This window comes from Borostomias antarcticus (assembly GCF_949987555.1).
Source record: "Borostomias antarcticus genome assembly, chromosome: 21".
In the NCBI taxonomy this organism is placed as follows: Eukaryota; Metazoa; Chordata; class Actinopteri; order Stomiiformes; family Stomiidae; genus Borostomias; species Borostomias antarcticus.
This window is the reverse complement of record NC_140254.1, coordinates 1,837,329-1,851,383: the sequence shown is the minus strand read 5'-3', so window position 1 is coordinate 1,851,383 and position 14,055 is coordinate 1,837,329. Positions and strand designations below refer to the sequence as shown.

Sequence of the window (14,055 nt, the reverse complement as noted above, 5' to 3'; positions counted from 1 at the left end):
CCCCGTTCTTTGTCTGGTGATTGTATGCACCCGTGTCTCGTTATGTCTTGTCGCTTGTAATATGATCTTTAGAAACGTCTTTAGAAACGAAATAGCTTCCCCACTTGCTCCAGCATGCGCACAGCGTGCTGGAGCAACGCTTGTGCGCTGTGCGCCTGCGTGCTGGAGCAAGTGGGGAAGCTATTTAGTTTCTAAAGACGTTTCTAAAGATCATATTACAGAGGCATGTGAAAAACCACAACAAGCCCTCGCTCTATGTAAGCACAACTAGCGATTCATAAAGACAGATTGATGAAAACAACCGTTTCGTGGCAGAAAATAGTTTTTTTAGAAGCTGCATTCTCAGTGCCCTGTCTGCCGCCATTACATGGATATACTTGGCTTGCGCTGGATTTAAAATTTCTACAGGCCTCCGAATTACACCAAAGTTATCTCGGTGAGCCAAACGTCGCCGTAAATAAGGACCAGGTTGTCAAAAACTAGCATTCTCCTTTAAGCCCTTGTGTTTTCCTTCGTTCTTGTCCATTGTCAGCGTTCCCCGTCTTTCGGAATTAAACCCTGAACCTGCGCTACCTGCCTCCGTCTGCGTCCTTGGGTCCAACCCCTACCGATCCTAACACAGGTCCTTATTGTGAGTAACGTAACATGTCTATCGCACTGCCTGTGGTATCGTGACTCATGACATCGAGACACAGAGCCTGAGAGATGACATGCGTCTCTGAGAGGTGGATGTGGTCTTGGGGAGGGGGGTGTCTCTCGCTCCCTATGCAGTGTGGAGCCTGCAGTCCCCGAGCGTGTTGTAATGCCTCAGTGTTAAAGTGCTAAATTTGTGACAGCTGATTTTGACACCCCATCGTGAAAATCTGGCAGGGCTCAACGAGACAAGCCATTGAATCTAAATCAACTTCACAAGAGATACGGGGGGGGAAGGGGGGGGATTAAGAGCAAACAAGGATGAGCGATGCCAATGTGCGGGCGAGCCGAGTCCCGTCACGTTCTTGCTCCCCCGCCAGCGCGTCTAAAGTCTGCCTTATCTCCTCGCCGTGTCAGCGGGCACATTCTGACGCTCATGACTGCAGCGCGCTAAGTCCCTTCATCAGCAGCCGTCCAATCCGTTGTGGGCGTGTGTGTGTGTGTGTGTGTGTGGAGGGGGAAGGGGGGCGGGGGGGGGCAGGTCCTGCTCAACTGCGGACGGATCCAGGCCAGGGGGAGAATTTGATCAGAGGATTACACCTGCGTTCACCTCCTCCTACACATGTAATGCAGCATCTAATCCATCTTAAGAAACGCTCCTTCCCCCCTTCCTCCGTCTCCCGCTCTGTAGTCCGTCGTCGTCCACCTCCAGCCCAGTCCGCAGACTCCACACTCCCCTCCCTCGGAGCTCTGCTTGAACGCACCGGTGGCTCGGTCGCAGCTGCTGCTTCACGGAAGATCCCGTTCACGTAATGGCGTTTTATTTCTCAACGGCCCCCCCCCCCCCCCCGCCGCCTCCCACACACAGCCGTTCTCTATACTCCCGGCGCCGCCGCCTCCCCCCGGTGTGTCGTGCACAAACACCCCACAATGCCTTGCACCGGGCCCCTGATCAATGGCGGCCGTGGCGGGATGCGGGGGCTATGAAGTCTGACAGGAGTGCTCATGCCGATCCCCTTCATCTTGTTTATTTCTCCAGGCGCTGCGGAGCGAGGCCGAGGACAGGGAAAGAGAGCGCCCGGCTATTGATTTTCGGGTGGTGAATTTCGAGGCCCTTCAGGGGACGGCTTAATGAGTCGCAAAAGCGCATCTGGGCTTGGTGGCGGCGGAATTCAGGTGACGAAACGGCAGAAAATGCCACAGGCCGTACGGGGAGAGTTTTTTTTTTATCGAGGCACAAACAGGAAGAAGGGGGAAAAAGTCACTTGAAAGGGTTTAATTAGTTTACACAGTGGCTGAAACACAGCACACAGTGGAGTTGGAGTTAAATGGCTTTTCGTTTTGTGATTATCAAGTACAAGTTTCGACCCAATCTAGCCAACACAGACTGTGCTGCTACACTTTTAATGTGGGTATTTCTGCTTCTTAGATGAAACCAAGACGTCCTGCTGGCTGGCACCAACATTCATCCTCTAACTGTTTGCACATTAACACTCCACCGCACACATGCAGTACAGCTCTCTCCTCTCTTTCCTCTCTCTCTCTCCCTCGCCCCTCTCTCTCTCTCTCTCTGTCTGTGTCTCTCTCCCTCCCACGCGCCGATAAGGAGTAGACAGGCAAAAACTCCCCATCTAACCAAAACTTGCAATCTCCTCTCTCTCTCTCTCTACCCCCTCTCTCTCTCTTCCCCTCTATCTCTCTTCCCCTCTCTCTCTCTCTCTCTCTCTCTTCCTCTCTCTCTCTCTCTCTCACCTCATACTCCTGTTTGAAGCCGTAGCCCTCGGCAGTCTTCATCTGGTTGATGTGCTGGAGGAGGTCGGCCACCCGGACGGCGGGGTGCAGCTGGCCCGTGTGATAGGGCGAGCTCTTCCTCCGACAGTGGCGGTGAGGGGAGCCGCCCAGGAGGCTGCTGGACTCGTTCACCGAGCTGCGCTGCTCATCTGCGCAGGAGACACAAAACGCAGGCACGCACAGGCACGCAGACGCAGACACACGCACGCAGACGCACGCACAGGCACGCAGACGCACGCACACGCACGCACAGGCACGCAGACACGCACGCACACACGCACGCACGCACATGCACAAACACAATGTTAGCAAATATTTAATTGCGCAATATCATGGACACAATTGAGTGCAAACACTGGCGAGTATAGGTCATGTTTTTTACATCATGCTTTTTTCAGATGCATGACTCTTCCGTGAAGGTTCTTATTATTTACAATGCCAAGGAGTTTCGATGGGGAGCCCTTGCTCCCCCAATTATGCAAATGTGTTCATGGCAAAGTTTGAAGACGATCATATCTATCAGAATAACCCCTTCTCCCACCTGTTGAAGTGTTGGTTTCGCTTTATTGATGATGTCTTTTTTATTTTTACGGGTACAGTAGAGCAGCTTGAGGAATTTAAAATTCATATAAATACTAGAATGCCATCCATAAAATGTACATATGAAGCCAGTAGGGACTCAGTATCTTTCCTTGATGTTCTTGTGCAGAAATCTGACCATGTTAGTACTAAGGTTTATAGAAAACCAACTGACCGTAATAACTTTCTCCACTTTTCCAGTTATCATCCCCCAGGTTTGAAATGTGGTTTGCCTTAAAGTCAACTCCTCAGAGTGAAGAGAATATGTAGTAGTAAGGAAACATTTGAGGAACAAGCCTCTGAACTGTGTGAACGTTTTAAAACTAAAGGCCATGAGAACAACTTTTTCGATGTTTGTCTTCAGAAGGTTCGAGACCTGGATAGAGAGAGCCTTTTAAATACCAAACCTCCCAAAGCGAGGGAATCTCAAATTGTTCTTGCAACCACATTCTCACCCATTAGTAAAGAAGTCAAAGTTACAGTAAAACGACACTGGCATATCTTATCTGGTGACCCTGAAATAGGCCGAGTTTTCAGCAATCCACCTATCTTCGCTCAGAAGAGTCAGAAATCTAAGGGACTCCCTAGTAAAGGCAGACACTTACACACCACCACTACACTTCCTGTCAGACCCACCTGTCGGCAACTTCCCTTGTAGCAACTGTATACACTGCAATGCCATGATTAAAGGCAGCCACATTTCACATCCGCACACTGGAAAACCTATTCACATCAAGCACCTGATCACCTGTAGAAGTAAATTCGTTGTTTACCTTTTGAAATGTCCGTGTGGACTTTGCTATGTAGGGAAAACTACTAGAGAATTACAAGTAAGAATCACAGAACATAAATCTAATATCAAAAACAAGGACGAAAAGTCACCCATTGCTAGACATTTCAACTCAGTTGGTCATGAAGTATGCACATTGAGGTTTCAAGGAATACAGGTTATTCCACCACTGAAGAGAGGGGGCGATAGAGAGCGTAAACTTTTACAACAAGAATGTTACTGGATTCACTCATTGCAAACTGAGTCCCCTAAAGGATTAAATGAGGAACTGCTATTGGGATGTTTTTTGCAGTGCCTTTGGGCCGTTTATGTGTTTTCCCTATCCGTGTGCTCTGCTTGTCTGGTTGCATCAACTGCATGGCACTTTGTGCTGTGGAGGCAGTCCAGACATTTGAGGCACATCGGTGGGGAGCCGACATGGCGGGTCCAGTATGACAGTGACCTCTTGTTAGTCATCTCCTTATTATTTTGTGTATGGGTCTAAGTGATAGGCCAGTTCTCAGTTTATTCAGCCCAGTTTCTCTCTTTCTCTGTTTATATATAGTATTTCTGTTTATATATATTTTTGCATTCCATTATCTTATGCAGGCCTCTGTGGAGAACTTAGCCAGTCTGGACACACCCAGTTACCTGGGACACACCTGCACGTATTCAACTTTGATTACGTTTGTCTTATGTATGTGAACACACTTCCTGTTTCCCACGCTGAAGATAGCCGTAAGGCTGAAACGTTCGCCCTGCCTGTCTTGCATGTTGCTGTGAAGCAATAAAGCATCCATCCTTTGGAATGTGTGAGTGCTGGTCCCTCTACCACCTTTCCTCTGTGAAGGTCAGCATACCCACTCTCACCCATCTCAACTGACTCCCTGAGTCTAATATTGTAGGTGGCTCAAGGCTAATATTTCTTTGGAGACATACCAGTATGCTGGCGTTTCATTGTACTCATATTGAAAGAGGGTTAGAGAGAAGCTGTGCCTGAAAGCACCTCGTGGGATGAGAGATGAAGAGACACAGTGTGAACAGGACTGGAGGTCACCGAACAAGACCGAGAAGACCGGCACCAATAGCTCTCTCTCTCTCTCTCTCTCTCTCTCTCTCTCTCTCTCTCTCTCTCATTCCCTTCCTCACTGTCTCTCTCCTTCGCTCTGACACTATCCTCTCTCCATCTCTCTCTCTCTCAGAGTAAGATGTGCTCCTCTTACTCCGAGCGTTGCAGCTGGCGTCCAGGAAGGAGTGCGCGGTGCGTTCGTCTTGCTGCAGGGTACTCTGGTCCGCCATGCTGCAGTCCAGCGAGCCCAGCTTCCTGTTCTTCTCCTGGCGGTACGACATGGCCGCCTTGTTCATGGCCACCTTCTTCCTGCTGCAGAGGGAGGGACAGCCAGGAGTAGAGGTGGGAGGGGGGGGGGGGGCAGAATGAGAGAGAGCGAGATAAAGAGATAGAGAATGAGGGAAGGGGGTCGAGGAGATGAGAAATTGGAAGGAGGAGGGAAATAAGAGGTAAGAGATTGAAACGGGAAAAGGGAGATTTGGTGATAGCGGGAGCAGTAACAGTACAGATAGAGAGAGAGAGAGAGAGCGGGGGGAGACAGGAGGAAAGGTCTGGACTGGGAGGATGAGGCGATAGATAGTGAAGCTCATCTCCCAGAGTGTCACCCCGAAGCACAGAGAGCAGGTGAGGATGGCGCCAGAGAGGTGGGGGGGGGGGGGGCGGGGGAGGGGGGGGGGGGGGGGTCACTTACGGGTAGTAAGAGTAAGAATAGAAGTCCCTTCTGATTAGCATGAAGAGAGAAAGAGGAGAGGGAGAGAGTGAACAGAAAAAAACGCGAGGTGAGAGGGGTGGCCATGATTGTGGAAGATGGCCTCCAGAAAGGCAGGTGAGAATGTGCATCGTTAAAATGTGTGCTGGCAAGCGACTATGGGGCACAGAAACTGGGCAGAGCATAAAGGATTGACCGGATTTTTCCTTTCAGCCTTTTTATATTTTTCACTCACGAAACCGAGCTGGTTAGCCAAACCGCCCACCGACGTTACACTCTGCCAGTCCATCCGGCTGTCTGTTTGGCCGGCCAGTATTGTGCTGTGGAGACTGGCTCAAGGTCCAGAGGTTGAAACCTTATCGCTCTGCTACCATTCTCCTCCTCTAGATTTCCTTTTGGTTCCTCTTCTCCTCCTGAGAGAAGGTACCTGAAGGGGAGCTGGGCTTATTCTATCCAGAAAAGCCAAACAACCTTCCTACCCAATTACTAGCTCGTTCAGCTGCATCTCACAGCTGCTCGCTGTATGTAATTGAGTGGGCGATGGAATAACATGCCCCTTGATGGGATATTTCACACCCAGATGCGTGTTCCAGTGTCGATGGGAAGGGAAGGAAGTGAGGGGACTGGGAGGAGGGCGACAGCGGTGCAGGTGCTGTCTACTACGGAAGCCAGGTGCAGTTGGAGCGCAGTCAATGGCGGCACTGTGCTGGAGCGCATTTGGAGTTCCAAGTTAGCTGTGTGCTCCAACTTCACAGAGCTTGAAATGAAAAAGAAGAGATGAAACACAAAACGCTTGGCTACTGTCACTCTGCCCTGGCTCCGGTTTTTGGATGTGATCTAGTCCCAGCGCTTACTCCGTCTAACTCCCAACTGCCAAGACGTGATGGGGAATTAAACTCCCTACACGGTGCGGTCTAATGATGGGGGGTTTTGTTGTAATCCTTTGGCCGTGCACCGACAGACCCCCCCCCGTCACTCTGCAGCGCCCATCCAAGATGGCTGTGGGCCAGGTTGTAAACTCACCCCTTCTTGACGATGATGACGATGGCTCCCAGGAGCAAGATGAGGACAACAAGTCCCCCAGCGCACGCTCCAAGAATCAACCCCATGTCCTCGGCATGCTGGGAAACCTCCAGGGCCCGCTTCGAGTCCTTACAGGCAGCTAGCAGAAAGGAGTGTTGAGAGGGACAAAGAGAGAGAGAGAGAGAGAGGACAGGTCAGAGTCTGTAAAAAAATTACAATAGATACAAAATATACCCCAAAATTAAAATATACAAGAGTACAACAAAAATGTACAAGCGTATAACAGTAGATTGCTTAGAATGCCTAAATTGTGCAAAAATGTCTTAAACGTGCAAGATTCAAGCATCAATCAAGTAAGTAAGCAAGTATCTTAATACTGTAAACATGGGTTAGTTGAGCAAGTGATTCAGTGGGTCTCTAATTAAAAACCCATAAGCCCTTGTGGCGTTCTCTAATGGCAGAGCAGCAACAAGGAAGCAGCCTGTGACATCATTAGTATCGTTTTTCCTGCACAGTAATTCTCCTCCCAGATCTGACCATGGCCTTCATACACTAAACAATAGCTCTTCTTCTACTGTGTTCTGCTGCATGGTGTTGAGAGGGGGATCAAACGGAGTTGTGGTATGAACTGTAAGTACAGTAGTAGTCCACCATTTTGGTCCCGTTAATCCCAGCGGGGTTATTGCGCTACTCGGTCAGTGCCAGAGAGCAGAGCAGGTTATCAGAATGAGGCAGGCTATTATCCTCCTCTCCTCACATAGTGGCATTATATCCACCTGGGCAAACACACTGGCTGAGAGAGAGAGAGAGAGAGAGAGAGGGAGAGAATGAGAGAGGGAGAGAGAGAGAGAGAGAGAGGGAGAGAATGAGAGAGGGAGAGAGAGAGAGAGAGAAGGGAGAGAGGGAGGTAGCGTGGGCAGAGCAGCATCGACAGCTTCACAGGAGCCCACTGATCCAGCTCACTGTTCCCATTGAGCGCCTCCAGCTAAAGGAGCCAGGGTCCAGGCCTAGGCAGCTACCACGCACACACTGCCAGCCCACACGAGGCCTCTCACTCCAGTCACCAGCCAATAATAATGCTCCATCACACTTGACAGACTTGGATGATAAGGCGGACATTTTTGAAATTGAACTCTTGAGATAGAGGAGGCTAGAAGGGAGCGAGCCCAGACAGAGATACCAGCCGCTCGCTCTCTGCCCGCGCTTCTGGTTCTGAGCGGACTCTCAATCAGGCGCCCTTTTCCCACGCCCACCCGCCCGCCCGCCCGCCTAATGTGTACGGTCTCGCCGCGTCTCTGCGTCCGCGTTTCTGTCCCAGACAGCAGGAAATCTCTCAGCAGATGATGCCGGCCGGCTGGCTGGAGCTCTTTCCAGCAATTAGTGAAAATTGCCATTAAGCGAGACTTGACCTAGACTGTTAGTTAAAAAGTGGTCACGCAGATCAGCGACACGAATAGGAATTCAATGTCTGCGGAGGTGGAGAGCCAAGTGTAAACCTCTAGCATGGCCTCACTCTGCGGTATAGTGACAACAGATTTGGACGATGTCCCCATTTTCACGTGAAGGCATGACATTGCATGTGGGGAGGTATAACGCCCTTAACTTATCCGCTTACAAAGCCTGTTCTACATTTATTCATTTATTCATTTTAGAGCAGTTGGCTGAAATCTGGACGATGATGTGTGCTAGGCTGAGTCCCCTGGCTCCTTTGCTGCATGTTGCCATGGAAAAATATGAATAATATCTGTCTGGATCCGTGGTGGCGACACAGCAGGGGTGAAAAGAAGTGGACACGTCATCTTCGTTTCCTGGCTGTAGTCTGTAATTAATCAGAAATCATCAGCGGGGAGCACCTGATGTGTGACTACAGTCAGCGTGCCCACACTGTCTCTCTGTCTGTCTGTCTGTCTGTCTGTCTGTCTGTCTGTCTGCCTGCCTGCCTGCCTGTCTGTCTGTCTGTCTGTCTGTCTGTCTGTCTGTCTGTCTGTCTGTCTGTCTGTCTGTATGCCTGTCTGTCTGTCTGTCTGTCTGTCTGTCTGTCTGTCTGTCTGTCTGTCTGTCATCTGTCTGTGTCTGTCTGTCTTTCTGCCAAATGTCCTAGTCTTCCATTACACAGTCAAAGAGGAGAGCACTTGATTATGCTCTTATTGTTTAGAAGGGAGATACATTTGTTCTGGTGAGTAGTACTGCACTGACTACTTACATTAAATGCAATTATTGTAAGTCGCTTTGGATAAAAGCCTCTGCTAAATGACTGTGAAAAATGTAATGACAAGAGAGAGAAAGATAGAAAGGAGGCACCAGAGAAAGAGCGGAGGATTGTTCACACGAGGAAAGAGAGAAGCAGAGAGAATGAAGGTGGCCATGCGCGTGTGTGTTTGTGTGTGTGTGTGTGGTGTGTGAGAGAGAGAGAGGGAGAGAGAGAGAGAGAGAGGGAGAAAGAGAGAGAGAGAGAGAGTGTGTGTGTGTGTGTGTGTGTGAGAGAGAGAGAGAGAGAGAGAGAGAGAGGGAGAAAGAGAGGGAGAGAGTGTGTGTGTGTGTGTGTGTGTGTATGTGTGTGTGTGTGTGTGAGAGAGAGAGAGAGAGAGAGAGAGAGCAAACGGCCGGAAGCTTCTTCACAGGAACCTCTGTGCCACCTCTGATAGAAATGGAGCGATGCCAGCGTGCCTCGAGGGCCCTGCTGCCACCGCCGCGCATCACAAGTACTTTAAATACGCTGCGAGGGGCAGAGAACCCCCCCACAGGGTCCGTGTGTCTCGCCAGCGCACAGTGGCGAGGCAAGACCCTTTGATGTCATCACACTTCAGACGAGGGAGAGAGGAACAGGGAGATATGTAGAGATAGAGTGCAGCGAATCCAATTTTTACGGCCCCTCTTGTCAAGTGTTCCCCCGGCTTCTGACACAGCTTTCTGAGACAGAAAGAGAAGGTGTGGGGGAAGGGGGGGCAGACAATTTCCTGTCTCTCTTTACCTCAGGACCATCAGGACCTCTCTCTCTCTCTCTCTCTCTCTCTCTCTCTCTCTCTCTCTCTCTCTCTCTCACACACACACACTCCGGATCACAGCAGCTCTCAGGGAAGAGGTAGGCCACAGTATTTCAAAGCCTTCACACTCCCAACAGGGGGGAACCATGATGTCAATGTCAGTAATTCACAAGATGAGAGAGGAGAACACGGCTCTGTTTGCACTCGCCCCAGTCTGCTGTAGCTCCTGTCTTGACATGATTGAGGTGTGAGTGGCAGATAGCTTCCACACTCAAAGTGCTCCTCCACTGCACCCTAAACTACACTATACTCCTCGTCAGACATCTATGGGAGCCAGCCCGGAGTGTCAGAATCCCTGCCGGGTTCTCTACGATGCACCCTGAACAACAAACGTCACCCTACATGTAAAACTGCTTGGCTTGAACTACACTATAATGCTATCTGTTTGGTTAGTTGGGTCAACGCTGACTCAGATCTTTTTTCTTTTTTTTAAGATAAAAAAGTTAAACCAAATGACCTTTGCGGGCGATCCGGATACAGTTGATTCTCGTCTCCTAAAAAAAAAAGAGAGAGAGAAAGGAAAATTAGCAGAGGGAACGAGCAACAGCAACAGCAACAACAACAACAACAACAACAACAACAACAACCAAACACATGGTATGGTTAGCATAACAATTTACAGCCTGGAATAGAACACCTAGCAGTGAGCTACTGTAGGTCATGTCAAAGTCACCTGGGCCTTTGTATTGTAAAGATTATAATTGAAATCTCTGAGCAGATGACGTCTCACTGTGAAGTGGGAGACCTCTGCTCTCCCATCAACACATGAGGTCCCACAGACAAATCCCTTCCCACAGACAATTCCCTCCCCCTGGCCACCAACCCCATCAAAGAGATAGAGACACGCCATGAAATTAAGATTTAAAGATGCAAAATAGGGCTCTATGGGCAATTATGCTAATCTCTGCCCGTAGATTAGAGTCAGAACCTTTGCACCTAAATTGCTGCCAATTACCTGTTTTAATTGAAAATCTGTTTCAAGTGGATTTCCATCTCCGCCCATGTCATAGCCTGGCAGATAAGTCATATTTACCATCGTTTACGGCAGACTAAAGCCCATGTAGGCAGTGTGGCATGTGTCATCCTGCCCTCTGTCAAGGTTGCCTCCCAGAATCTTGTCTCTAAACACTGCTGTTGGCTGCTTGTGAGCCCCCACATTATAAATGTGCTATAAATAGATGGATCCACACATACTGTGTGCCAATATTCCCAGACAATTCTGGAGGGGGGAACAGTAAGTGACGTGTAGCTGTTGATGATGAGTGATGGTAGAAAAGTAAGGTGCACATGGTGCTGAGATGGTGTTCAAAATAGGGGAAAAAAGCCAGGTGTCAACAAAGAGCAGCATCTAGCAAATAATGATGGTTTGGGAAAAAAATCAAACATTGGACCGACTGATGATGTTTGCTGTAGACAAATGCATGCGAGGCAGGTGCAACAGTGACAGATACAGGTTGCTCTGTGTGTGTGTGTGTGTGTGTGTGTGTGTGTGTGTGTGTGTGTGTGTGCGTGGGTGTGTGTGTGTGTGTGTGTGTGTGTGTGTGTGTGCGTGCGTGCGTGTGCGTGTGTGTGTGCGTGCGTGTGCTGGATTTCACCAATCTTGTCTCCTTCAGGCTATTCGTCAAAACAATGAGTGTTTGGAATGGCAGCTCATAGTGCATGATAAACCTACATCTAATTATCCAGAATAATCCTAAAAATAATGTGTGCAGCCCACATCCCCCAAGTATCTGGCTGACTCAACTAGCCCGTTTATAAACAGATTCAGATGAAAAATGTTTGCAGGGCAAAGAAACAACAATCTAAGGTACATGAATAAGAATATCCCAAGTCTGTTTGCAGTTCCATTAGGATTGAGAGGCTCAACGAGCTCGGAGATTTACCATTCAAATACACCCAATAAGATGCATTTTAATTGGGTCTTAAGGGATGGTCTTGTTCAAAATGGGAGGCCTTGACATAAATGGGTTACTTCTGGCCCTTAAGAATAATAAAACACCTTACTGTTGGATTTCACTCACCTACACACCTGTGACATGCTGTCATTGACCTTGGCTAACACTGCTTCGTCATGCAGTACCCAGCTTCTTTAGTACAATTCATAGGAGAAAAGTAAGTACTGTAGAGCTTCAGAACAGCTTTGAGAGCCAGCTCTCTAAGAAACTCCAGGAAAACTTGAGCTACAGTACGGTCGGCTTTCACTGTGCCTTAACCGATTTGAACAGATTCTCCTTTCATTTCCCATGCCCACTGCTTGCCAGGCCTCCTTATCAGTATTCATGCTTGAAACACTTTTTTCACCGGATTTTCAACAGCCTGGGTGGTAGTTTGGTTTTCTCTGCGGGAGAGTTTAAGGTTCAAGATATTTTACAAACATCTTACAAGCGTATTTCTATAAGATAACATTCAGAATTAATGTTGTTTTTCTTTTAATGCTACTGGTACATGTTTGATTACAAGAACAAACACATTCCACACAGAGACTGACATAAAAACAACGCTTGGGATCACAATGTGTTTGTATGATGTTATTGAGAGGCGTCGGAATGGAGTGACAGTTGGAAAGGAGTCGAGGGAGTGACTTGGGGCTTGGAGGAAGATGAAAGGAGCCAGCTCCTCTCTCATGTCTTTCAGAGTAACGTGGTAACATAAAACAAGTCACAGATTTACTAGAGCAGCAGGGAGTCATTTTCCCAAAGCGATGAATAGATCAACGCGGATATAAAGTCTGTTGACGTTTGTCAACAATGGTTTTTCGAATCTCTGTATTCAGATGTGCAGCTGTTGTTGATCCCTTTATCGTGCAGCCAGTAATCCTGTCTGACTCACCACATTCTCCTCATGGATCAGTAGCTTATGACTCCAATGCCATCGTTCGACTCCAATGCCATCGTCAAGTTTGCTGACGACACAGCAGTGATAGGCCTGATCACCAATAATAATGAGAGGGCCTACCTGGAGGAGGTGAGGCTCCTGACCTAGTGGTGTCAGGAAAACAACCTCCATCTGAATGAGATGTGAAGGAGATGGTGGTTAAATTTGGGAGGAAGCAGGAGAGGAATTACACCCCTCTAATCATCAAAGGGACCCCTGTAGCTTCAGGTACCTTGGCCTCCAGATCACCAAGGACCTCACATGGTCAACACACATAGACATTGGTGAGGAAAGCAGGTCAGAGACTGTACCACCTCAGACAACTGAGGAAATTCAGAGCGTCACACCAGATTCGACGGAGCTTCTATTTATCCACGATCGTGAGCAACCTGACAGGGAATATTACCACCTGATACAGAAACAGCAGCTCTCAGGATCGCAAGGTGCTACAGAGAGTGGTACGGTCAGCTGAACATACCCTGGGGGGGACAACTCCCCCACCTTGAAGACTCCAAAAGATGCAAGACGAAGGCCAACAGGATCCTGAGACACGCCAGCCAACAGACTATTCTCTCTGCTACGGTCAGGGAAAAGATACCGCACACACACAGTGTTCTGTGTGTCATAGAGGTATGCACGTATGCATGTATACAAGTGTATTATTAGATATTAGGGCTCGCCCGAGTAATTCGAGTATTCCACTATTCGTTCCGTAGGTTGGTATTCGGAGATCAATTCAGTATTCTGAGTATTTTGTTTTTCGTCCCGATACCAACGTCATCATAACATTACGGTGAGTGACTTGCGAAAGTGCAACTGAACAGTAGTTCCAGGGACGTTCACAGGTAGACACGAGGTGGTGCTAGAGCACCTGCCCTTTGCCCTCTGGACAAGGCAAGTGCCCTTTTGAAAGTTACTTTTTTAATTTAATTTTTTTACAGTGTAGGCCTACTGTATGTGGCCCATGGTGACATCGATCAATTCTCGATTAAAAGCATGTAATAATAATTCCCCAAAATGCGTTGTCATTTTGCCAGCCCCCCCCTCCCGCACACACACATGTGCCTGCAGCACACCCGTGCGCCTCTCTCATTTGTCAACGGTAGACACGAAAAACGGACACAAACGGAGGCGCGCTGCAGCAGCACTGCACACAGCACTGCACACAGCACACGCATCTCCTCCACTGCCCTTTCCCCATCCAGAGTGCCCGAGTGATGACAGCTAACCAGCCAGGTAACACATAAACCAAACAAGTGTATTGTTTGCTCCCTAAGCCTCAGTTGCCAAACTTTAACTCTGTCAGCCCCCCCCAACAACTCGCGCGACAATCAAAATACAAATGATCTGTCAGCACTCCCCCCCCCCCGTCAACATCTCGCCACGCAAGATGCCCTCATTTTTCACTGAGCACCTGAGCACTGACCCAAAATGTCTCTGCACGCCACTGTGTAGTTCAACTGTAGTTCTTTACCACCTCGTTACAAAAAATATATACATAATTCAGATTGTGATTGAAAATGAACTATGATCAATAAAGTTTGTCTCCAAGTATATTATATTT

The 14,055-nt window shown here is 48.6% G+C and overlaps 1 protein-coding gene across 1 annotated transcript in view; it reads right to left on the bottom strand.

Annotated features, from left to right (window-relative positions):
* The window catches only part of LOC311322978 (receptor-type tyrosine-protein phosphatase U-like), a gene marked incomplete at both ends in the record, with an annotated part of 178,953 nt that overhangs the window by 20,459 nt on the left and 144,439 nt on the right, over positions 1–14,055 (bottom strand). Inside the window, 5 exon segments of the mRNA XM_084455098.1 lie at positions 2,386–2,573; positions 4,996–5,153; positions 5,533–5,562; positions 6,574–6,712; positions 10,075–10,111. Of these exon segments, the coding sequence (XP_084311224.1) occupies positions 2,386–2,573; positions 4,996–5,153; positions 5,533–5,562; positions 6,574–6,712; positions 10,075–10,111 (552 nt within the window).